This window comes from Pyxicephalus adspersus, chromosome 8, assembly GCF_032062135.1.
Source record: "Pyxicephalus adspersus chromosome 8, UCB_Pads_2.0, whole genome shotgun sequence".
Classification (NCBI taxonomy): Eukaryota; Metazoa; Chordata; class Amphibia; order Anura; family Pyxicephalidae; genus Pyxicephalus; species Pyxicephalus adspersus.
In genome coordinates this window covers 48,155,190-48,179,232 of record NC_092865.1, presented here as the reverse complement: position 1 = coordinate 48,179,232, position 24,043 = coordinate 48,155,190, and the positions used below count along the sequence as shown (strand labels likewise).

Below are 24,043 nucleotides of genomic sequence, written 5' to 3'. Positions count from 1 at the left end.
TGGCAAAGTTTCAGTGCAGTCTATTTAGCATACAAATCCCATCTATCCTGATACCGTCCTTCCATGACCTTCAAATCTTGGTGGAATCGTTCACCTTGCTCATCACTGACTGCACCAAGGTTTTCTGGGAAGTTAGAAAGATGGCTATGCAGAAAATGCACCTTGATGCTCATATTGCAACCAAGCATTTTGTAGCTCTCCAAGAGTTTCTGGACATCCTCACCGCTGTTTACTTTTCCAACATTGTCCTGATGAAGTGTTCATCTTTGATGAGCTGCCGAATCTGTGGACCATCAAACACACGGGCCTTTATTTTTTCAAATGACAGGCTAGGAAATGCGAAAAGTAGGTACTTGAAACGGTCTCCTTCAGTCGTCAAAGCTTTTACAAACTGCTTCATCAGGCCCAGTTTCATGTGCACAGGCGGGATTATATTATTCTTTCTATCAACAAGTGGCTCATGTAGAATGTTTGGATCACCTGGTTTTAGGGCAGATCTTGGGGGCCAATTCCTTTCCACCCAATGCCTCTCACAAGCTTTGATGTCCCATATTCACAAATAACAGGGATACTTGGTGTATCTGCGTTTCTGACTAAGAAGGAAGCATACCCAGTGCTCAACCCAGAAATTTTTTTAAGCCGGGTGGGAAGAAATTGCATTGTGAGCTTCAGTAACCACCCACAAACAGCCGGGTGGGTGCTAAAAAGTGCTGGGTGGTGTGCCCAGCTAAAAGGGCCTGGGGAGAACCCTGAGCATACCATTTTAAGGTCAAGGTCATGTCACTAGCTGTATTGTTCAGGTATCTCTGAATACTACAAACATCTCTCACCTATGTTATTAAGAAGGTGTTCTGTCATAGGGGGGCAATGCTGAATATCTGTAGACACAGTGTAAGTGTTATCAGCCTAGAACAGGAAGTAAGAACCTGCTTGGATCAACTGCAGAATATAAAAGGAAAAGAAACTTGACAATGAAAAAGATAGGCATGCTGAGATCTCATTTATTGAAGGGGAGGGGTTACATTTAATTAAAGAAAAACAAAAATTGAAGTTTTGATATATTAAGGGAACATTAAGGAATAATTGTGCCAGTCAGCACCCTGAAACATTTACATTTGGTCTTGAATTCTTCCTGAAAAATTAAAGTGCACTTTATGGTATATGAGGGTGCCTAGGCGCACTCTAGTGCCACTGAATATCATCCTGTGCCAACCACAGCACTCCTTGCTGAAGGCTCTGATGAGGAAGCAAAGCCCCGCCTCTAGCAAAACAGCACAATTGGGCTTCCCCCTCTAATTCCTCAATGCCACATCCTTTAATTTTTCTAAGAACAAACATTCAAAAAGGAAAGGAAAAAGAGACTTTAAAGGGACTTATATTAGGTATGCCTTTAAAGCCCTGCCTCTGCCAACATGGCCACCACCACACAAAGTGCAGGACAAGCCATGGAAAGTCAGAAGTTGTGAAACAATCTTCAGCAGGAAGTCCACAGACTTGTCCTTTGCTCGGCTTCCTGGGCACAGCTTTCAGGGTCAACTTCCTTTTTCACAGACAAATTATTGGTATTGTAAGCCTGTCATTCTTGCTTGCTTTTTGGTTTATAATGACCAAATCATGGGTCAGCTCTAATGATTGATGAACACGTTTCATTGTCCAGTGATGAAACTGAAAGAAAAATGTCATGGGAAATCAACAATCTGAATTGTCGCACCAGGAAACTAAGCCGTCACCTCTCTGACGCGTGTTTCCATTGTATATTTATCAGTTTAACCTTGCGGCTTAAGAACAAAATATTAACTTTAATGTATTTATTTTAGATTTTATTGTATATACAGAGCAGTCATTGACAGATATCAAACTTTCTAACCTACGATAAACATAAATGTAAAATAAAAACACAACATATAGTTTATACGTAATAAACGTAAATGTCACACGAGAAGGCAGTGAGACAAGAAAAGGGAAGTTTAAATAAAACTCCGCTGAACATCACAAAACTAGCATTCACAGAAGCGGGCGGAGTGGAGTGACAGATTTCTCACCTCTGGGATGCTGCTAGAAAGATTGTAAAAAAGTTCAATCTATATAATATTATATTATAATATAATTTTTTGTGGAAGTCCCACATTATAAAAATCCACTATCAGGCAGGTGTTTATTGCAGAAAGGGAGAGGCAATGTCCTTTTAGAAATAACTGTTGGTATTGGCCAGATAACAGCTCAGTTGGCAAATTTTACTGAGCTGCTTACGTATGTTTTGACCTCTCCATACATTATAATACCGTTTTCACACTTGCAGTCATTCGGGTTTATTGCATAGAATAATACAGTGTATACCACTTGTCATGTAATTGGTTTTATTGCAGCAGCTGTTCAGCACCGGTTTTGACTCTTCATTCTGATATACACACTGCCACTAAAAGGAGACTCTAAAAACCTGTAGTCACAACAAAAATAATTTTCAACAATAAAAAAAAAAAAAAAAAGTTTTATCACTTAAAGCAAACTATTGTCCTTATTCAAACTAAGAAAAGGATTACATGGTATATTGTGGTCCTAAAAGGAAATAATTTGGACATAAGGTCCTATACCAGATAAAATCACATATAATAATAATAATATTATAATTTTTTTGTTTTTACGAAATTAAAAGTCTATAAATACTATGGTTATGCAAATTGCACACACAAAATTTAAAATCTAGTTTTCAGTTTCATGTTTGCCATCATTTCACACATTTTACAGCTTAAGTTTGTTTTATGACTTGCAAAAGTTTCTAAAGATTCTGGTGGTTCTTGAACGTTGACAACTGCAAGCCAATGCTTCACAATAGCCAGCACCAGGAAGGAAGGCCTCAAAACTCCCTCAGCCAACAAAGGCCCCCATATCAGTTCTGCACAGGGGCCCGCTGTTGGCTATGTTCACAAATGAGCAGAATTGTTGTCAGCCATGTGTGCTCCTTCATGTCTATCAGAAAAACAGCATGATACCTAAAACAGAATTAAAGTTCCACTTTATAGAATCCATAATCAGGTCAGTTATTGCAAAAAAGAACAGGAAATGACCCTTCTGCAATAAGTTGCACATGCGCAGCTTCATCTTTGGTTGCTAGGATACCCAGCACCCAACTTCCTCTGCGCATGCCAGGAATGAATGAACTCCTGCGTGGGAGTCATCTTTAGGAAGAGAAGAAAGAAGAAGAGAATGATGCCCCGCGAGGACAGACGACTATTGCCAGTTTACTTCCTCTTTAACCAAAGAAACCCTCATGGCAGGCTGACAACACTGTAGCTATCTGAGAGGCAGCGGCATAGTGTTGTCAGCCTGTAACATGAGGAGCTATCACAGGTAGGATCTCCTCATGTAAGAAACAATAGCAATAGATTTCCAAAAACTGTATACAGCGAGACATGATGCATACACATATGGAAAGAATATTCTGTTGATGAAATACATACGGACAGTAACACATCCTACAATAGCCATTGTTCCTTCAATAGTTGCTACCACCATCTTAGTTGTGGACAAATCACCCAGAAGAGATTCCCTGCCACAGAAATGTTGAATGTAACTTCCTACATAGATTACAACAGCAGAATTTCAATAATTTCATAAACAATAAAATGAGCAAAAAATAAATGTTTTCCCTATAAATTTTTAAAGACATACTCCCAACATGAGTAAATAAAAAATGCCCAGCAGTGTTAAAAATTACAAGAGAAAAAAAGCAACCTTCAATCTGTCAGCAACTTCTGCACAAACCACTCCCTGCGACTAGGTGTGTCCAGCCTTTCAGGGTAAATAATGGCCAGTTATGATGACCCACATCCTCAGAGTCCAGGCCGTCATGGACAAACCACTTTAAAAGGTGACATTATGTCAGCCTGGGTGTATTGTGTTGCCGCAACAAATGGTGCTTGCACAAAAGAAACAGTCGGTGCAGCAGTAAAAATTTCCCACACAGGGTTCAAGGACTCGCTAGAAGGCCCATGGGAAGAAAATTTAAGGGGAGGAGGGGTTTTGCTCAGGGAGGGGCTTAAAATTCTTCTTTATTATATCCACATCAGCTATTTGTCTCTTGCTAGGAATGCAGAGCTGCCACTGGCTGCTGGTGAGCAGGTCATACAGGAAAACTTTAAAAAAGCAGGAATGTGCCGTGTCTATAAATGCCAGTGTCAGATAAGTCATTTCCACAAGTTGTCTCAGAACGGGTAAATTCCACTACACAACAATCTACCCCCAAAAGCCAACTTGCCAACGGGGACATTGCCACCACAGAGTCCAACCATCTCCACTGTTCAAGAGCACAACACATTTATAGGATGCCATTGATTGCCATGGGGTTGTCTGGACCGCTATCCCAGACACTGGATGCTAAGCGATTAATATCCTTTGCGATGCTTGGCCTGTTTTCCAAGTCCTCGTACAGGGACCTCACAATATCCAGCTTTCTGATGTTTTTTGGTTCCACTAAGTTTCGTATTAACTGTAGGCAGCAGTCCTTCAGCGTATACACTGTAGGAAAAAAGGAAAAGAGCTGTCAGCAGACACAAAATATAATGGTTCCAAGAAAGCTGTGCTAGTATATAGAGGGCACCACTACTACTATTTAACAGGGAGCTCTTCTAAAAATCAGATTACATGAAGCCTGTTTATTCTAGGTTTAACTGTAGAATGCAGCACCTTGCCAAGCAGATGTTAGATAACAGATTTGTAAATGTGTCAGAAGTATTGTCACCCCCTGCACTGCAATGGTTAAAGCAGAACTAAAGTTCCACTTTTAGGAATCCACATTCAGGTCGGTCATTATTACATAAAGGGTCAGGAGATGGCCCTTCTGAAACAATACCTCCAGTGACCCTGATCACTCTGGATTTTTGGCAAAAAAGCAGAATTGCTCATGTGCAGTGTCAGCTTGGTTGTCAAGATACCCGACCATTCCTGGCTTTCTCTGCACGTGCTGAAATGAATTCCAGCACGCTGATCAAGATGTCCAAAGATTGCAAGGAGGAAGTGAGGAAAGAAAAAGATGGCGGCGACATGTGATGGAACAGAATTAGGTGAGTAAAGCTACGTACACACTTCCAATTTTTATCGTTGTTAAACGAACGATCCTGCACAATATCTACGAACGATCGTATAGCACCGATCCTGCACATACAGATAACGACACGATCGTTCGTAGATATTGTACACACAATAGATACGATCGTTTGAGCGATAGAGGGAGTGACATTCGTTCGTCACTCATGCTCAGACCATGGACGATCAACGAACGATCGTACACACGAACGATGGTCAACGATCGTCGTCCAATCCGATCCGCCGGTCCGGTCGTTCGTTTCCAACGACTTTCCTTGTTCGTCGGCATCGTTGGCTACTTTTTTTACGATCGATTTTTACGGTTCATTTTGAACGACAAAAATTGGGAGTGTGTACGCAGCTTAACACAGGGCTGCTTAGTTGCTTCTTAATTTTCTGTTTCTGTGGGGTGGGGGTTGGAAGAATCAGTAATGGCTTATCTCTCCTTCCTCTCACCACCACCACATGTAATACAATACTGCCAATAAGTTGAATGCAGTAATGCTGAAGAGTCTGCTTTTGATGGAGTGGTGAAAAGGTGTGGCTTCAAGGGTCAGTTGCATGTGTCAGAGGAACTAGGAAAGTAATAAAGCTTACTCAACACTAAACAATCTTTACCACTTGCAGTGCAGGGGAGGAATTTTTTTTGCTGCTTAAATTAGGGCTTTAAATTCCCCTGCGACCAATCAGCAAAGCTCATGCCTCCTTCCAATTTGGAGGAGAAGGTCTATTGGGGGAGGGAGAGGTCAATTAGAGAGAGGGGGAGGTCAGGTTGCACATAGAGCAAGGGTCCTTCTTTGCAGCATGCTGATTATTATTATTAATAGCACCAACATATTACGCAGCGCTGTACATTAAATAGGAGTTGCAAATGACAGACAGATATAGACAGTGACACCGGAGGAGGAGAGGACCCTGCCCCGAAGAGTTTACAATCCTTTTAGATTACTGCACTCTGCAAGCATGGGCCTGAGGTCACACGTGTCATTGTGTGTAGAATGTAGCATGATATATAACCCATGTACCTTGTATAGTGATGTTCACAGTCCCGATCTGTCCTTCAGCATTAGGGGAAGGTACATACATTTCTCTATTGTTTACAATCAGTGGCACATCGGTTTCAGCTTCACGGAACATCCACACGTGACCTACAGAAGGAAAACAAAGAACTCAGGGAGCTAAAAAAAAATAGAGAAGGATTTCTGATAACTATTGTGTATGCTCAGGGGGTGTACACTCAGGTCCTCGGGGAACAAGACCTCCAAACACACGATATACTGAAAATTTACCGTCATTTACAGTTCTGGGACAACTTTGTGATCACTTTTTGATAGGGACGGAGAGGGTAAATCTTCCCAGACAGCTATATTACTCTAGAGGTCTATTTGTGTTCTACTCCTTCATTAATAAACACAAAATTCTGGGTGAGGTTAAATTTCAATATAACAGCAGGACTGGAAATCCTTCCTTGGCTATACAGCCAATGGTACAGGCAGACTCCAGGCCAAAACCTTCCAAAGGGTACAAAGCCAGAGCCACTTCCCCTCCCAGGGAGACAGGGTCAGACCTCGACCTGGGGTATAACTTCAGACGCCCCCCTCCCCCTCTGACCCAGGGCATTCAAGGTCAGACCCTACCTGGGGTACAACCTCAGACTCCCCCCTCTGACCCGGGGCTTATAGGGTCAGACCCCCACCTGGGGTACAACTTAAGACTCCCCCCCCCCCCCATGAGTGCAAGGTCAGAGATGCCTCCGAACAGAGGTCCAGAGTCAGAGAACTCCCTCCAAGCAGGGTACATGGCTGGAACCCCCCTCCCCCCAGGGGTGCAAAGCCAGACCCTCCTCCCCCACCCCCGGGGGTACAATGCCAAAAGCCTCGCCTACTTCCTCCCCTAGGGTACATGACCAGAGTCCTTGCCCCTCCCCCCCAGGAATACAATGCCAGACCATGTCCCTCCCACTCAGGGGTACAATGCAGAGGCCATGCCCCCCCTCCCCCCAGGAATACAATGCAGAAGCCATGTCCCTCCCACTCAGGGGTACATGACCAGAAGCCTCGCCCCTCCCCCCTCAGGAAAACAATGCAGAAGCCTCGTCCCTCCCCCCAGGGGTACAAGCCCAGAAACCTCTCCCTTGCACCCAAAGGGTAAAATGCCAGACCCCTCCCCCAGGTCTACAAGAGCAGACCATCTCCCCTTCCTCTCCACCCCAGCACCTCTTACCAAGATAAGTGTTCATCCTCCGTCCTGTGTACGGTGGCATAATGGGGTAGGGCTGCGGCTCCCCCCGAAAGTTCACCCATACTGGCTGCACGTAGCGAGAGGTCCTGTTACAGAACAAAACCCGAACGAGCTGCTGGCTGTTGATAGAGCGAAGCCGAGGAAAGTGATCAGGCGGATGAGAAATTCCTACAGGCATTTTTAGGTTTCGAATCCCAAAACAGGCCGAAAACAGATCACCATAGCAACCGGAAGCCGTATAGCGCACTTCCGTCAGGTTCTCAAAGAACGACGTCCCTCTACTCCGCTCATTGGATAACAATTACTTCTAACGTCACGCACTGCATGGCAGAACAGGGAATGCTGGGAGTTGTAGTAACCATTATGTAAGAGAAAAAGACAGACCCTTAGTAGCACAAATAGTTGGCTGTATATGTGTTGTTTATTTAATAATAGTTATTTAAATAGAGTTTATTTCACAGAGTTATTTTAGTCTAATCTAGACATAACTCCTCTGTGCTAGAACCTAGCGCTAACAGTCCTACTAATCTAAATAAGGGTGATTTCCTGAGCAATATCAACGTGTAAATAAAATGACAGACATAAGTACAGGGTTATTCCCTGATTTCCGACACGTTTCGCCCAAAAACGGCTTCCTCGGGGGTTTTCAGAATTCAAAGTTTTGTCTGTCGATTAATGTCTCTCAAACACCACATTGAAATGTGAAATAAAGAGAACCAACTATCAAAGTGTATTTACGAATTGTGAATAAATGAGGATCAGATGTGAAAATAAATCCCCTTTTGCGGCTTGCTACTGATGGCCAATCCGGTCTAATAAGCCTGTACAAGAAATAAAAAATTTCTGGGCTGTCATCAACTTCTTCCTTTTGTATTAAACATGATTGCCTGTTAGATATTTTACTATTTCATGAACCAAGTATTTCATGATCAAGTATTGATCGCTGGAACCCAAGTATCCCTTTGGTAAAAGAACATTAAAGTTGATTTAAATACAACACCTATGTCAACTTTTAAAAGGCAAACTATTTCCATGGTGGACATTTGTCAAATGACATACCATCCAGATTAATTTATTTTTACGTCTGATCATGATTTAATTACAAATCTTAAATATACTTTGATAGTTGGTTCACTTTATTTCACATTTCAATGTGGTGTTTGAGAGACATTATACGACAAACACAAATTTGAATTCTGAAAATCCCCTGAGGAAGCCCTCTTTGGGCGAAATGTGTCTGAAATTAGAGAATAACCCTGTACTTATGTCTGTCATTTTATTTATATGTTGATATTGCTCACAAAACCACCCTTATTTAGATGTAGGAATGTGTTAGCGCTAGGTTCTAGCACAGAGGAGTCATGTCTAGATTAGACTAAAATAACTCTTATTAAATAAACAACACATATATACCAACTATTTGTGCTACTAAAGGCCTGTCTTTTTCTCTCTTTCTCTACCTTACATAATGTTTAACCCTGCAAGCTAGGCACGAAAAATATCTGTTTCAATTGATACCTTCCCTTTGGTTAGAAGACTTCCTTCATATCCTGAGTTGTAGTAAGCCACCATCAAGAAGTTGCACTTGGTGACCCACGCATTTTCCCCAAAATTACTCTCCTGATCCCTGTGGAGGACAATATATATATTAAGAATTTCCACTATCCTTCATTTTCAGCTGATTCTGAAATCTGATCCAAAGTGGAGTCTTTAGCTGGTCTGACCACACCCTTTATCTGTAATATGAGGCTGTATGAGACCACATGTGCAGGGGTGGGTCTGTTACTAAGCTCTGCCAGCAAAGAGCACTAGATGGGAAGCATGTAAAAGCAGCATCTCCTCAGCTGCGGTACACAATCTGCATTATTTTAATGGTGTCAGTGACGCCGGGTGCATGGCAGGCAGCACTGGATTGTTATGGGTCGTCGGAATTATACAGAACATGAAGTGTGGCCCTCTGGTGATGTCAGGGACCACATTTGAGGCCCCCTTACACCTTGTAAAGTTGAAAACTTCTAAAGTAAATCTTCCTCGGTCTACTAGGAAATTCATTTTTTTGTTCAAAGCCATGAGAACCAAAACAAACCCAACAACTGAGGCAAGGAAACCACCCATTATTTGCAGTTGTCACCTGAACAGAAGGTGAGAAAAATCTTCCAATTGGGACAGGGATTTCCTGTTACAAATTTGGGACAGGAAGTGAACAAAAATTTCCACAATGTGACAGCAAATGATAAACCGACTTTCCACAATCTCTGGGGATACAAGCTTTGGGTACCAGCAGGGTAAAGTAAAATGCCAAAAACCTCCCTTTAAAAATCAGGAAGTGAATAGAAATCTCCCCAAAGAGACAACAATTCATAAACTGATTGACTTTCTGCAATCCCAAGGAGTACAGTCTCAAATACCCCTTGCTTCCCAGAGGTACATCCTCCTTCCCTTCCAGGGGTACAAGCTGGGACCCCCATTCCCCACCAGGGTTACAAAGTCAGACACCCATCACCACCCACGGGTAAAAGACCACCCAACTCTCCCTTACTTTCAAAGGGCACCAAATCTCCTACCTTCCTTTCCTGGCACCTCATACCCAGGTAAGTGCTCATTCTTCACCATGTGCCTGGCAGCAGTTGATGGAAGCGAAACTACGGGATGGAGGTAGGAAAGCAGGGAAATCACCTGCAACATCCGAAGGCTCTGGAACTTGGGAAGTGAATAGAAATCCTCCCAATGAGACTCCCTATTTACTCCCAGGGGTACAAGCCCAGACCTCCTCCTCGTTTCCTACCAGGAGTACAAGCTCAAACCCCCCCTCCCCTCAGGAGTACAAGGAACAGGGGAACAAAGTCAGACACCCATCCCCACCAAGGGGTACAAAAGCAGACCCTTCTCCTTCGCCCCCAAAGAATAAAAAGCCAGACTCTTTCCTTTACCCAAGGGTACAAGACCAGATCCGCTGCCTGTCCCAGGACCTCAAATCCAGGTAAGTATTCATCCTCCACCCTGTGCCTGGTGGCAGTTGATGTAGGAAGGCGTTAGGGAAATCTCCTAAGGCTCCGAAACTCAGGAAGTGAATAGAAATCTCTGCAATATGACAGTTAATAAAAAACTGATTGACTTTCTGCGATCTATCCAATCAAACATCACTTGGCATTAGATACACATACATACAGCCGTCCATACACAGGTCAGATTTCAGTCTATTCCGCCAATTTGATCCACAAAAAGCAACCAATAACAAATGTAGAATGGAAAGAATCCTGATTGGTCAGGTCGGGAAAAATCTCAATCATCTGTACAATTTTCAGAACTTCCTTGAGACCTCTCGATTAATTTCTGTTCAATCTGATTTTCTAGTGTACATGCACCTTTCATCACATAGCAATTTGCGGTAGTTCAATCAATTGATTTGAACAAATATGACAGATATTTTGATATCAAAATATCAAGATGGCAATCCATGAATAAAAAATCACATCTATTTGTCTTGTTGAAAAATTGGAAACATTGGTAAGAAAATGATATCAAAAATTGGGACTTACAGAACTTTATTCTGAATAAAGAACAATACAAATATATAACTTTAGTTTTTTTCCGTGTTCAAAGAGGACCTGTCACTGTTTTCATTACAGGGAGTCATGATATGAGCCTGGATCAACAAAGAGGCAAGCTTTTGAAATCACTAAGCCAATCAAATAAGGAAGTAGTGCATGTACTCCTTTCTCCATATTTGGCAGACATTGTAACTGCCCTGTTTATGACTGACAGGTACACTTTAAACACAAATAAACCAGCACAGGACCATGGTAACAGTTTTACCTTAAAGCAAAACTCTGGTATATGTAAAACTACTTTTACATTGGAGATCCACCAACACTGCAGGGGTTAAAAGCTTGTTTTCATCTAGGATACCATTAGGTTTTTACACCCCTTTTCCTTTTTTGCAGGACCGCTGGTTTGGCCTAGATTGCCTCTCTGATGTCATCATGCACAATGGAGGACCAGCAACACAAGCAGGGTCTGCCCACAGCTTGGAGTGTGGGGGAGAAGAGAAGAGTTCCAGTGGCTGGGGGAGTCAAAGATGTTATGATGATAAGTTGAAGTGCTTTTTGAAGGTGCCCTAGCCAAAAACCAGCGTTTAACTCTTACCAAGTACCAGGGATCCCCACTCCAAGGGTAGTTCTGACATATGATGGAGTTCAGCCAAGAGACAAAGAATTTGTAAGTGTATATAACATGAAAGGAACAGCTGCATGAGACAAAACCATACTAAATCAAGAGTGAGCAATATTTTTCACTGAGGATACCTAGAACATCCATCTCCCTGCATGTCAGTGACTAACCATCACTAAGAATAGGAACTTGTAAGTGCTAATCTACAGTTGCTGTAAAAGCAATGTGTCAGCCCTGTCTCTCCATTGCTCCCCACTTTTTCTAATGTACCATACCAATGAGTAGGGGGTCCATCAGCTAGCTTGACGAGTATCATCTGCCTATTTGACCTAAGTATAAAGCTATGTACACATGCTGGAGAACCACTGTCATATTCTATCGGGGAGGACGCAGCGGAACGCCTTTTGCTTATCCTCCTCATAGAACTGGACATTGCTGTATGTACAGCCCTTCTAGGCTAATCACAGCAAGAGCAGCCAGCCTTTGGGGTGTGCAATCTCTTCAATTAGACAGCCCACTTATCGCCTAAACCCTGTAAGTGGGTCTGCGACTATGGGGAGGTTGGTGGGGACAGAAGCTACCAACTATCCTTGACTACTTGTGAATGCTGGTGTTGGCAGCCCACTTATATGCAGCTGCCGTTTTGATTGGCAAAGACATGAACTGGCACAGGCTCTCTGGTAGCAGTTAAAAAGATGACAATGCCAGTCACAGGCAACGTCTGCACATTTCACACGGCAGCCAAGTAGCCACTGGTCCTAGGCTGGGGTGCTAGGTGACAGGGCACTACTTATCTTAAGGCCAGCCGAGTTCACAGCTATCTGGAGCTCACTGGTACTGATCAACAAAGACCTGTATTGAGCAAACTGGAGAAAAATTGATAAGTAAATGCCCTTCATCTAATTACAGTGTATGTAAAGCCAAAACCTTTTAGGTGGTTTAGGACAGAGTAGGGTTGGGGTTTTTATTGCCAAAGGGGCACTGTCATCTATACATAAAGCTAAAGGTATCCCAACATTTTTGGGGAACAGGAGAGGAGGAGAAATTCTTAAATAGTGACCCCTATTCTGGAGACAACTGGCTAAGAAGGAACATACCCTTATTTAGGAGAAAAAAGCCTCCTTTTGGAAGTGAAATCTCTCTAACAGGGCACAAAATGCAAAAGAGAACAATACGTTTTAAACATAGACTACTGTATCCAAAACTAAGGAGAAGAAAAAAGGTTTGGCTTTAAAGACACTTTCTTTTCTATTGGCGCTGTTACTACACTCTCTGGAAACCCACAGTAAAGCTGAATGGCATTGTAGAGACCAGAGCAGTAAACCTTTGACACACATGAACAATTGTCACTCTTCCAGTAGTATGTGGTATCAGCTAAGTGCAGTTGAACTATTTCAGTGCTTAATGAGCACCGTTTGCGTGCAGATGAAGACATCACTCCTCTTTGGCCGGTGATTCGGGACTCAGGGGATGATTCTCCTCTAGCCTCTCGCTGGACGAGTCGGCCAAGTCAAGGGTGGTTCTCTTGAGGAGATAAACACCGGCGTGAAGCCCACCTATATTAACCCAGACTGTGTGCATCTTCCTCCACAGGTGTCCCACTCTGGCCAGGGCCTGGGAATGAAGAACAAATATTTAATAAAGTGCACCTATCTGAGATCGCAATGTTACTAAAACAAAGTCATATTCTTAGGCTATGTTCACAATGGCAGTGGGGTTGCGGCTTCCTCATGCTAATAAACCGCTGCCTCGGGGAAGACACTACACAGCTCCTACCTATAGTTGCTACATAAAGAACGAATGGGGGCAGGAATTTTTATTATAATTACTATTAATATTAATAAACAATATTTAGCAAACATATTATGCAGCGCTGTACAATAAATAGGGGTTGCAAATGATAGATACAGACATTAATACAGGGGGAGGAGTGGACCCTGCCCAAAGGAGGTTACAATCTATGAGGTGGGGAAGTAGGACACAAAAAGAGGGGAGAAATTGAAAATTGAGGGCTCTTTTTTAAATGAGCAGAAAGTAGGAGCAAGCCGAAAGGATGAGGAAGACCATTCAAGAGAGTCTTGGAGTCGGCATGCGATGAGGTTATGAGAGAGGAAGTCATTAGTAGGTCATTGGAGGAGCGAAGAGAGCAGGGGGGTTATATTTTCAGAAAGGTAAGTGGGACAACAACTGTGGAAGCAACCAGTTCAGTACCGTCCACTGTCAATACTGCAGACACTGGTTCTTGCACTCTGGAGCTGTATGACTGACAGAATGGATGGCAAGGTGCCAGCTGTCAGGGGTTGCACTTACTCTTAAAATTGAACTTTGCATTTATCCTTATGGCTGTTGCCAATTGGATAGGCAGCAATAGGAGATCCAAGTTTAAGGGATTGCAGCCCACCACTTCAGTGATTTTGACTATTCACCCTGCCCAAAGCTGCACATTCTTTCTTCTGAAAGCCAGAAAATAAAGCAACACATACCCGATCAAAAGTATTTCATAAACCTTTTGGGGGCAAAAAAATCTCCCTTCAACAGGGCTGTAAACAAATTATAGACCTCAGATTGAAGAAAAAACGGAATCAGATTATTTCAGGAGACATATGAATAGACTGTTTCCAAATGCAACAGCATCTACCACTGGTCGGGCACTAATTGCTGCTTTATTTTAGGGATCTCTGGGGGCTCCAAATACGATAAGAGCTGCCTCACTGGAGCTAGTGAGCTCCATGGTATTCAATTGTTCCTCCATAATACTGAACTACTAAGAAAGTTCAACGGGTTCCTCTTCATCCTGCACAAGCACACCATGGCTCTGTTTATTTTTAAAACGTAAGATGATTTTGGCTCCCAAAAGAAACCAATAGACTTGGGCACATATGGGCAAGATGAAGACTACTAGGTGGGGGGACTTTCAGAAAAGAATGAATTCAGCTCTGGGTAGGACCGCATAGTGGGGATCAATACAGTGAGAATAGCAGGTTAGCATTAGACTGAGTGGGCTGGGGGTCCATATGTGGAGATGTCTTTCAATTCCATTTATCCTTTAAAAATATTCACCTTAATGAAGCATTTTCTATCATGGGTCAGAAGGACTGCTCTTCCAGTACCAACCCGGCACACGCGACTCATCTCCAGGAGGCAGGCAGGATACAGATCCCAGTTCTTTTTCTTTGACCCAATTCTGTGAAAAATACAAAAATACATGGGGGAGAGTAAATAGGAGAGAAGTACAGAATGTTCTCACCCTATAAATGTTACTACATGAACAAGAACCTTCATGGGAGATGACTAATTTATTGAAAGCTGCAGTCCTGAAAAATTAGGAAACTTTGAACACTTTTTTTTGAGGTGGATGTATAAATTTGCAGACTCGTATACATCCCAAATACAAGGAAAGAAGTAATATGACCTCTGAAAGTCTCACCTCTTTCCAAAAGGCATGTCTGTAATTATGACATCGACACTCCCGGTCCTCAGAGAAAGCCTGGAAATGTCCCACTGTGCAGCATCTATAGGCAGGCCCTGGGTGTAGCTGTGCAAGCAAAGAAAATTTAATTATCAAACAGGATTTATAAAGTACCGTCATATTACGCAGAGCTGGACATAAAAAAAGGGGTTGCAAATAACAGACAGATACAGACAGTGACACAGGAGGAGGAGAGGACCCTGCCCACAAGAGCTTACATTTGTTGTACATATTGTATATATTCAGCAGCATCTTTGAAGGTTATCTCTATCTTTGGTACAAGTTGTCTTTTAAGGATTTGGACCAGAATGCAGTCCAACTCTGTGAACCTCTGTCCCTGTACATTGATCTCCAATATGTAGCCCCATCCAGAAATGCTCACCTTTTCTAGCAAAAGCACCCCCCAAGGGGTTCTCTGCAACTTGTGCTTGCACAAAACATACCTATTTGTTCCTTTTTGGAACATGGCAGTCTCCAGTTGTACGGCTCTCGCTAAAAAAATTAATGGGGAGCACATGCCCAGTGGGGCGACTTTTAAAAAGATGGTTGTGCAGCTCTAGGCAGGGCCACACAGTAAACATCACTGGAATGGGGATAAAGATAAATAATGCCTTAGGTTGGCCATATTCCAGTGATATTTTAAAAATCTGAATCTCCTATGGCTTTCTAATAAAGGGGACAAACAGACCTATAGACTTCATTCACATGGGGTGGCTAGTGGGTGGCTGCCCAGCCCCTTTAAACCCACCTAGGGGTATGAATGAAGGGATGACAGCAGCACTTCATATGATTTATGCACTACTCACCTCTCCGAACTTTGTTGCCTTTTCAGAAGGGAAGAGATGTTGCTGGCAGTTCTGTTCACTGCATTGCGGTTATTGTCACCGGCGACAAAGAAGCAAGCGGGCCACTCATTGACACCCTAAAAAGAAGAAAACAATAATTATGGTAAAACTTTTTTTTGGGTAATATTTTGCACATGTTCACTTCCTCTGCAATAAAACAGAACAGCCACAACGCCTCTGGTTAGACACAGGAGGGGCTTCCAAAACAGTTCTGCAAAGCTGTGTAAGGGGAATTTCATGATCAGGGGTATGACAGAGCACTGGAATGGGTGAACAGGAATTAGCACATGCAAAACAATCAAAAATCATTCACATATTATAAACAACCAAAAAGAAAAAAAGGTAGGCAAAGTGCATTTTAAAGGAACTCCAGTGTTGCCACAAGCACTGCTGGCAGCTGAGACCAGGTACGGGATGTTACCTCTATGGGGATAGCTCCGGTCCCACACATTGGATCAACGATCACATCCCCAGGCTCCAGGTCGCACAGTCTGGAAAACAAAGTACACCGCAATAAGGTCAGAGGACACTATTCATATTATAGGCTAGAGACAAAAGGAGCTTGGAGACTACCTTAGCATGCCGTAGGCAAGAGTAGAGCGCAATGTGGTTGGCCCGAAATGCGTGATGTTTCGCCGGTGCAAGCTCTCCTCCGTCAGTGCAATTCCCACCAACATCTCGTTATAACTGATGTTCAGGAGAACCTGGAGAAACAAAGAAAAAGTCTTGAAAAGAGGGTAAAAAAGATAAGAAATACCCCCACCTGCCCTTTTAATTTGGTTACAAAGGTAAATTTAAAGGAAATATAAATATAACTTTATTTGATTCATTAGAACAGATATCGATAATTCAAGCTACAATTTTTATACAAAAGATAACAAAACAAAGACGTTTCACTTCTCCTTTCTCCTATGGCTCGGTTCAAAGTGTCAATTAGAGAGTGAGTGTCTGAAAGCAAGCAGCTACTTTGCTCTGTGAATTCTGTAATTTTAATAAGAAAAAAAAAAGCTGACCCTTGCTCCCTCCTGACTCTAATATATTTGTATTATCTCATGGCTATAGGTTGCTTCATTGGCCAAAAAAAATAGTGGAACAAAGAGCTGGGAAAAGTCAATACTAACCAGAAGAGCGGACGTTTTGGCCAATCAGAATGGCCCAACATTGAGGCTACTGCAGGTATTTGCAATATAGAAAAAATAAAACCTCTTGTAAAGAGTAAATGACCCTGGACCGTTAAAGTTTCTATACAATTACAGCCAAACATAGCCGCCGTTCACACACCTCCACATCAAAGTTGGTCATATCGGCCTTCCACTGGAAGTGTTCCTGTACCGCCCCACCGAAGTCCCTGGCGGCATCATTCGACGTGAAGCTGTGCTTGTCTCCGGCTCGGTTACAGGTGACACGGAATTTCAGAACTTTGCCTGTCTCTGTGTTGGCGCTATCCTCCCCTCCGTCGTCTTCCGGAGAAACCTCAGGACTGAGATCTTCAGCCAAACCCTCGGGGCTATCTACCTCCTGTTGATCCAAGCTGCTGGACTCCTCCTGTGCTGTAGATGGCGCCACCGTCTCTTTATCATTTTCAATCTTGTCGGTACGGTCAGTGACAGAGGGCACCACCTGCTGTTTTCGCTCTTTATCCGGCCTTCTTTTCTTTTTCTTCTTCTTTAGGTTGTTGTTCAGCTCCCAGGTTTTTAGGGCTTTTTCCCAGGGCAGCTTCGATGCCAGTTCCTTAAAATCCTCTAAAGCAGCTTCCTAGGAACAGCCATATGATTACCGTCAGGAAATATAAAAATAATGAGGATTTATTAAAGCCCAGGTTATGGTACCCCTTCATGTCACATTTTACCCTGCATGAAAAATCTGCAGATTACGTAGATCTAAACCTTAAACTTGGTGACATGAACAATATACATGTTTTTTGCATCCTCTCCCCCAATTTCCTACATTCATTTTGCATCCACTTCCTGTCTATATGCATTGTCATCATGGTCAGCTGTATTTCATGGCTTTGTATGGGCTTCCTGATAGTGACAATGGAAGACTCTGTGCAATATGTGTCAGCATGAGAGCTTGTAGTCTACACCAGGGGATCATGTGACAGCTCAGGTAAGCAATGGAGACTCGGATTTCCCCATCAAAAGCCTGAACAGGGACCTTATTTTAGTTAATGCCTGCAGAATATTTTGCTGTCTGTCCCATTGTACAGATTTCCCTTCATTTCCTATCCTAGAAATAAAACAGGAAATGGAAGGATATCTTCTAAATATGAACGCAATACTGTGCCCTAAAAAACAAGATAAAAGTTCTCAGTCTAGAATTTTCCCCTGCAGTACTTCTTATTCGCCACTATATGTCCTCTACAGTTATTTTTAACCCGCTTCCTCCGAGCCCCGGCCATTCTAAACTCACCCCAACCTGTACAATAAAAGGAGAAAAAGCACAATGATGAGCTCATCTCTTAGCTCCCTCCTCACATGAGTAGGCTTCTTGTCCGCATATAACCTGATTCCCATCCTTTTGTGTGTGAAATTCCCCCACCTACTAGATTGTAAGCTCTTCGGGGCAGGGTCCTCTCCTCCTGTATCACTGTCTGTATTAGTCTGTCATTTGCAATCCCTATTTAATGTACAGCGCTGCGTAATATGTTGGCGCTATATAAATCCTGTTTATTAATAATAATAATAATAATTGGCTGCGTCTTTCTCTCTCATAGTACACAGACCAAGGTGGTGCTTGGAAACTACTATATAAAAATATATAGTAGTATATAAAACCTCAAAGGATCAGAACTTCATCCTTGCACTGACCTTCGACTCCTTAAAGGGGAAATCCGAAAATTCCTGAACTATAACAAACAGATTGTCTACAGACCTCAGACGATGAACCTGAAATATAAAAGAGAGAAAAATAAAAGCTGCAAATACCAGGTCAGCAATGACGACCTACTGGTTTCCTTCAATGGGGAAGTAACCAACATGCTGGTATAGGGTCCTTACTATCATGGATCCAAACAGTAGGTACAGGCACTGTGACATGATGGAAGGGGTCACTGCTCCCTTTAGGCTCTGACACTGGGCATCTTGGTGGGAGTTGTGACTGATAAAGGGGCATGGCAGCGCCATAGAGGTGTCACTGGGTCAAAAAGGGGCTTTTTACAGAAAGTGCTGTGTAATATGTTGGCACTATATAAATCCTGTATAATAATAATAGGCAAAACTCTGGCGGCATCATGTTTCATGCACATGGGGAGGAGTTTAGACCAAGACTGGGCACTTGAATTTAGTGGCTGGTCAGCCTGGCAGTATATACAAGTGGTAATGTAAAAGTCTCCCAGGGTCCGAGGATCCCCCAGCTCTGCTCTAGGCTGTGACAAGCAGCCAATATTGCAGCTCCTAACGCTGCTTGTGATCCCCTCACCTGGGCCAGGCCGTCCATGTTGATCTGAAAGTAGATTTTGCCGCGATCTTTGCTGATCTTACACCGGCACCCTAGTTTCTCCTCCACTTCAGCCGCCGCTGTGAATTCGAACCCTGTTGGCACCGTGGCTCCTATAGTGACCAGAGTGCTCTCAGAAGGGGCCACATCGCTGGGCACCGGGTCATCCAGACTGACCTCCATTAGGATGTCTGCGGCAGCATCAACCTCAGACATGATGGCGGTTAGAGAGGACAAATCTGTGTGATAAATAAAAACGGTCACATGAATACTAAGGAGTACCTGTCACCCTCTGTCATTAAACACTTCCTATTGGCTGTAAATACAAAGATGAACATAATCTGCTGCTGGCGGGCAGGAAAGTGCGGCACACATGTCTATGAGCGTTTGTCCTGTGCATGTGAATAAAGAAAGCAAAGCTCTGATAGTGACATGTTTCAGGTATGATATAGAATTGGAAATGGCCAAACAGCCCAGCAATATAGATGAAATGAATGGTCTGCAATACACCAGAGGACAGGGACATTTCTAGGAGGGAAATCTGTCAGCTAGGTGCAGCTTTCACAAATGCAAAGGAGATCTGTATGTGAAGAATAAACTGTACCCTAACAAGGCCAGGCAGAAATGTTTGTGGGCACTCAGAGAAGGCAGAAACTTCCCCCCTTCTAAGGATCTATAACTGATAAATAAATACAAATAATAAATTATAAAAAAGAAGGTGTCCCCACCAGCAGCAACGTGCTCACCAGCCTGCAGACATGACAGCCATCGATGACTCGGCACTCCCCGCGGGCCTAGGAATTGCAGATGCTATCGATCTGTGTGCGGTGAATGGACAGCAGGTGGCGCTGTGTCCTCATACGCATTCTAGTACTTAGAGCCTGCGCTTGTGAAGTACGAACAGCAGGTGGCGCTGTGTATATTAATAGCAATTCTATTACAGGAAACCTGTTATTGTGAAGTACGGACAGCAGGTGGCGCTGTGTCCCAATTGCAATCACAGCACTGCAATCTGATATTCAGCAACATTCTCTGGTGGAGAATCAATCACTGCAATTGGTAACACATGGATCTGGAAGATTTTCCAGTTGATAGATGCCAGATTTACTGCTTTATAAGAATAAATCATGATAAAGGGAAGGAAGAGATAGGCAGTTACGGCAACATGTTTTTTTTCAAAGTGCAAGAATTTGTTTAAGGTATAAAGTGGTCCTAGGCTTAACAAGAATCAACTATGCTAATACCCTGGCTAGACATACAAAAATTCTACGGGTATGTATATTTAGCACCCTGCACTGTTGTGGAGAGCACATGGGATTAGTATATATGCATAGCAATGTGGATCTCATACCCGACACATTTCACTCTAAAGAGCTTCTTCAGGGTATTTCTTGAGATTATGAGTTGCTGCATATGATTATATGGGAGTGAATCATAGGATGTGATAAGACCAAATTGGTCTAGGAAAGACAGTAGGATTTTTTGGTTGGCTGCCTCTCATATCATATTGATCCTTAAGCTGTGTACACACGTCCAATAATTATCGTTGGAAATGAACGACGAACGTCCGATGACGACCGATTGGCCAAAAATCGTTCGAAAAAAATGACCAACGATGCCAACGAAGAAGGATAGTCGTTGGAAATGAACGACTGGCAGGGCGGATCTGATTGGACATCGATCATTCACAATCTATCGTGTGTACGGTCATTCAGTGATCGTGAATGTTCCGAGCATGCGCGATGCACGAACATTCTGTACAGGTGCTTCACTGTATTGTGTTCATGTGTGTGTGTGTGTGTATATATATATATATATATATATATATATATATATATATATATATTACTAATAAAGAGGACCTGTCATATGAATAATAAATATGACCTGTCATTATTTTTTATCATTCATATGACAAGTCCTCTTTATTGGTTATAATAAATTGGTCAGTTTCCAGCAACGATTGCATCTATCATGTGTACAATATCGTTGAACGATCGTGTTGCTATCTGCTATCTGCATGTACAGGATCGGCGCTATACGTTAGTTCAAAGATATTGTGCAGGATCGTTGGTCGTTCGTTTACCAACGATAATTATTGAAAGAGTACGTAGCTTTAGTTAATAAATTTACTAAGCACATTCATGGTAGTTTACCTATTGTTCAGGTTTATTGGTTATAGTTAATGGGAAGATTAGATAACATTTCCATACCACCAGGTTATCGGTATAAGAGAACTTGTTGGTGTATATATTGTTTTTTAATAGCTATAGCTTGCGTTACCATTGGGTGTTGGTGAAATACCTTATAAGGTCTTGAAAAGCAAGATATTGCTAATGATGATATAAAGGGGTTAATCTTCAATATTGTTTTAATCATTGGTTTATAGTGTGGAACAGCAGAACGTCAGCCTCCAGCAAAAAGGCCTGCTTTATAGGAAACAAACCTTTTTAGTTTTCACTGTGCATCATAACAATTTTCACTTTTTGCATACAGGTATTTTTTGTTGCATCTCAGTGCTACTGATTTCATGCTTTCTCTTCTCTTTCCCCATCTTACATGTATGTGTTCCAGATTTCCTGATGGTGACAGCCCTCCATTAGCACAGACTTGCTGTGTGAGAAGCAATCGCCACAATGATGTGGTTTCCTTATTTATCCACCAATAAAATATCACTTTCAGCTTTAATTCATCCTTTTTCCCCTTCTCAGTGCTGCTGATTCCCTGCAGCCTCCACTATCCACTTCTTGTCTGCATGCACTCACTCCAACATCACATCATTGCTTTGGCCTGACTTCCTGAAGGTGACAACGGTGGACCATGCAGGAGCGCAATTCAGAGTCAGTTGTCACCCCATAACAGGAAGTGCCTGAACAAGGATCTTAGTGCCCAGAATTATTTTAATAAAAGATACGCATTTTAAAAAAAATTCAAAGGCCACTTTAACAAGAGATTTTAGTGGCACAGACACCGTCACACACCAGTCTGGCTGAATAATCACAGTTCCTAGCCGAGGATGTTTTTGCTGAAATATGTTGCAACTGGGTTGCCAGAGACGCTCTCGGCGAGTAAAAAGCAATCGTTGGCTGGAAAGGCTGTAATTTGTGTTCTGTCAATACTTCCAGGAAACATTGTCATAGAGTGTTCATAAAACAGCGAGGGATGCGGGGGCGGATTTTCTGAATCCTTTCATCGCTGGTAACACTATCTGTATGACATCATGGCTGACGTTCCCTAAGCAGACATAACCGCTGTGAAGGGGATTAAGGGACTACAAGCTCCAGCAAGCACTGCAGCTGTAATCAGTGGGGGCACAGGGCCACAACATCCTCCTGCACTTTTTTGGATTTGCAAATCCAACCATTCTTTGGGCATACACTATGCAATTTTTTCTTACTGCGGTAACTACTGGTAAAGAAGCTGCAGGAGGGTCTGGGTCCTGGGCAGGTTGATTTCTAGCTTTACCCCCTGAGCTCCCCTGATGCCCATTGCTCCTCCATTCTTCACCCCCATGCAGAGTAGTACAGTCACTCACCTCTGTTCTGCTCCTTAGATGTGTTGCATGAGGTCACATGACATGAAAACCTGGGCGAGGTGACAACAGACGGCCTTATGATTGAGGAACACCCAACGCAGGAGAAGCTGCAATACTTTGCTTTGGGGGAGGAAGGGCACTTATGGTGGCAACCCCTAGTGGATGGGGCTGTGACCACACTATTCTGTTGGCACATGTGGGGACCTGCAGAGTCCCCCATTGGCCCCAGCAGGTTATGTAAAAGCAGCTCTGTACCAATCCCAAATCATAGTCGCATCTAAGAACCAATCAGAGTTCAGCTGTCGGTGACCTGGCTGCAGTAAGTAGAAATATGATTGGATGCTTTGGGTAACTAACAATTTTTACTGTTTGACGTTAACCCAACAGCACTTTTTGAGGTAGCCATTTGATGATGCATAGTGCAGGAACAAATACTGAAACCGGATTGGTTGCCAGAGACATCACCGATGCTCCATAAACACCATTTTGGTCGCATTCCTGCCTATAAAATAATTTTTGTCTGATTTTTTTTGTATAATTCTCTTGGTAGTCATTTCCTGATGCCTCGCAGCGGGTTCATAAAGCCTAAATCTCGATATGTTTGTCAGACTTTGAAGCTTTTTTGGGTTGCCATGACAATAAAGTGCTGGCGCCGTTCCCTGCCGCTCCCTGAGACCTGCACAGCGAGCCTTCCCGAAAAGTGTGATGCATTAATCGTGGTTTATTATGGAAGGGTTCAAACCGGGGCCCCGAGACATAGACAGCAAAAAAAGGTGCAATAATATTGAAGGAATGGGAAGGGGGGTGCATTGCAGAACTGGCACTGAAAAGATGTTTAAGTTGACCTCCTGGAAACTTCACAAGTCTGTATGAACAGATTCCTGCCACATCCAATGTACAAATACAAAAAGTCAGCTATTTAATTAAAAAAGTCGTTCAATCTAGGCCTAGGATGAGATTTCATCAGTCTGCTGCAGGCAGAAGAAGGATTTCCTCAGTCTTCCTCAGCTGAGGGGTTTGTCCATCACTCAGCTCTGTCCACACAGAGTACTTGTGGAAAAAAAAAGCAACATTGTAGCAAGCAGACTAAAACATTGTATCAATCGCAAGGTGAGTGACTGCAGGACAGGAAGTCGGAATGGAAAACGCATGTATGGAAGAACTAGGAGAGCGCATGGCTGGGTGGTGACACGTGTGGGCACCATAACTGGGAATATAACAAGTATATTGGGGATAATTGTAGACATTTGCCCCCTGACTGTG

The 24,043-nt window shown here is 42.9% G+C and overlaps 2 protein-coding genes across 4 annotated transcripts; both read right to left on the bottom strand.

Moving 5' to 3' along the window:
- Positions 1-1,793: 1,793 nt before the first annotated feature.
- On the bottom strand, positions 1,794-7,634 carry VHL (von Hippel-Lindau tumor suppressor). The gene is made up of 3 exons (XM_072420476.1): positions 7,306-7,634; positions 6,108-6,230; positions 1,794-4,515 (listed from the first exon to the last, which is right to left on the bottom strand). The coding sequence occupies exons 1-3, from the start codon at positions 7,499-7,501 to the stop codon at positions 4,316-4,318; spliced, it is 519 nt and encodes a 172-aa protein (XP_072276577.1). The 5' UTR covers positions 7,502-7,634; the 3' UTR covers positions 1,794-4,315.
- A 3,217-nt stretch (positions 7,635-10,851) lies between these two features.
- Positions 10,852-22,857, bottom strand: THUMPD3 (THUMP domain 3 tRNA guanosine methyltransferase). Of its 3 annotated transcripts, none has more exons than XM_072420474.1 (10): positions 22,781-22,857; positions 19,228-19,484; positions 18,618-18,695; positions 17,089-17,562; positions 16,381-16,511; positions 16,229-16,298; positions 15,769-15,884; positions 14,921-15,028; positions 14,554-14,677; positions 10,852-13,107 (listed from the first exon to the last, which is right to left on the bottom strand). In XM_072420474.1, the coding sequence occupies exons 2-10, from the start codon at positions 19,459-19,461 to the stop codon at positions 12,928-12,930; spliced, it is 1,515 nt and encodes a 504-aa protein (XP_072276575.1). In that variant the 5' UTR covers positions 19,462-19,484; positions 22,781-22,857; the 3' UTR covers positions 10,852-12,927. The 3 variants fall into 3 exon arrangements, with proteins under 3 accessions (XP_072276575.1, XP_072276572.1, XP_072276573.1); XM_072420471.1 differs by lacking the exon at positions 22,781-22,857 and adding an exon at positions 19,974-20,099; XM_072420472.1 differs by lacking the exon at positions 22,781-22,857 and adding an exon at positions 19,992-20,064.
- Between the last annotated feature and the right edge of the window lie 1,186 nt (positions 22,858-24,043).

Excerpts from the sequence above, each read along its gene's own strand:
- VHL (XM_072420476.1), bottom strand. The coding sequence starts at position 7,501 with ATGCCTGTAGGAATTTCTCATCCGCCTGATCACTTTCCTCGGCTTCGC. Across the intron at positions 6,231-7,305 it reads GAGGATGAACACTTATCTTG|GTCACGTGTGGATGTTCCGT; the intron begins GTAAGAGGTGCT and ends TTCCTTCTGTAG. Across the intron at positions 4,516-6,107 it reads TGTGAACATCACTATACAAG|TGTATACGCTGAAGGACTGC; the intron begins GTACATGGGTTA and ends TTTTTCCTACAG.
- THUMPD3 (XM_072420474.1), bottom strand. The coding sequence starts at position 19,461 with ATGTCTGAGGTTGATGCTGCCGCAGACATCCTAATGGAGGTCAGTCTG. Across the intron at positions 16,299-16,380 it reads CTTGCCTACGGCATGCTAAG|ACTGTGCGACCTGGAGCCTG; the intron begins GTAGTCTCCAAG and ends TTTGTTTTCCAG. Across the intron at positions 15,029-15,768 it reads AGGCAACAAAGTTCGGAGAG|CTACACCCAGGGCCTGCCTA; the intron begins GTGAGTAGTGCA and ends TTGCTTGCACAG.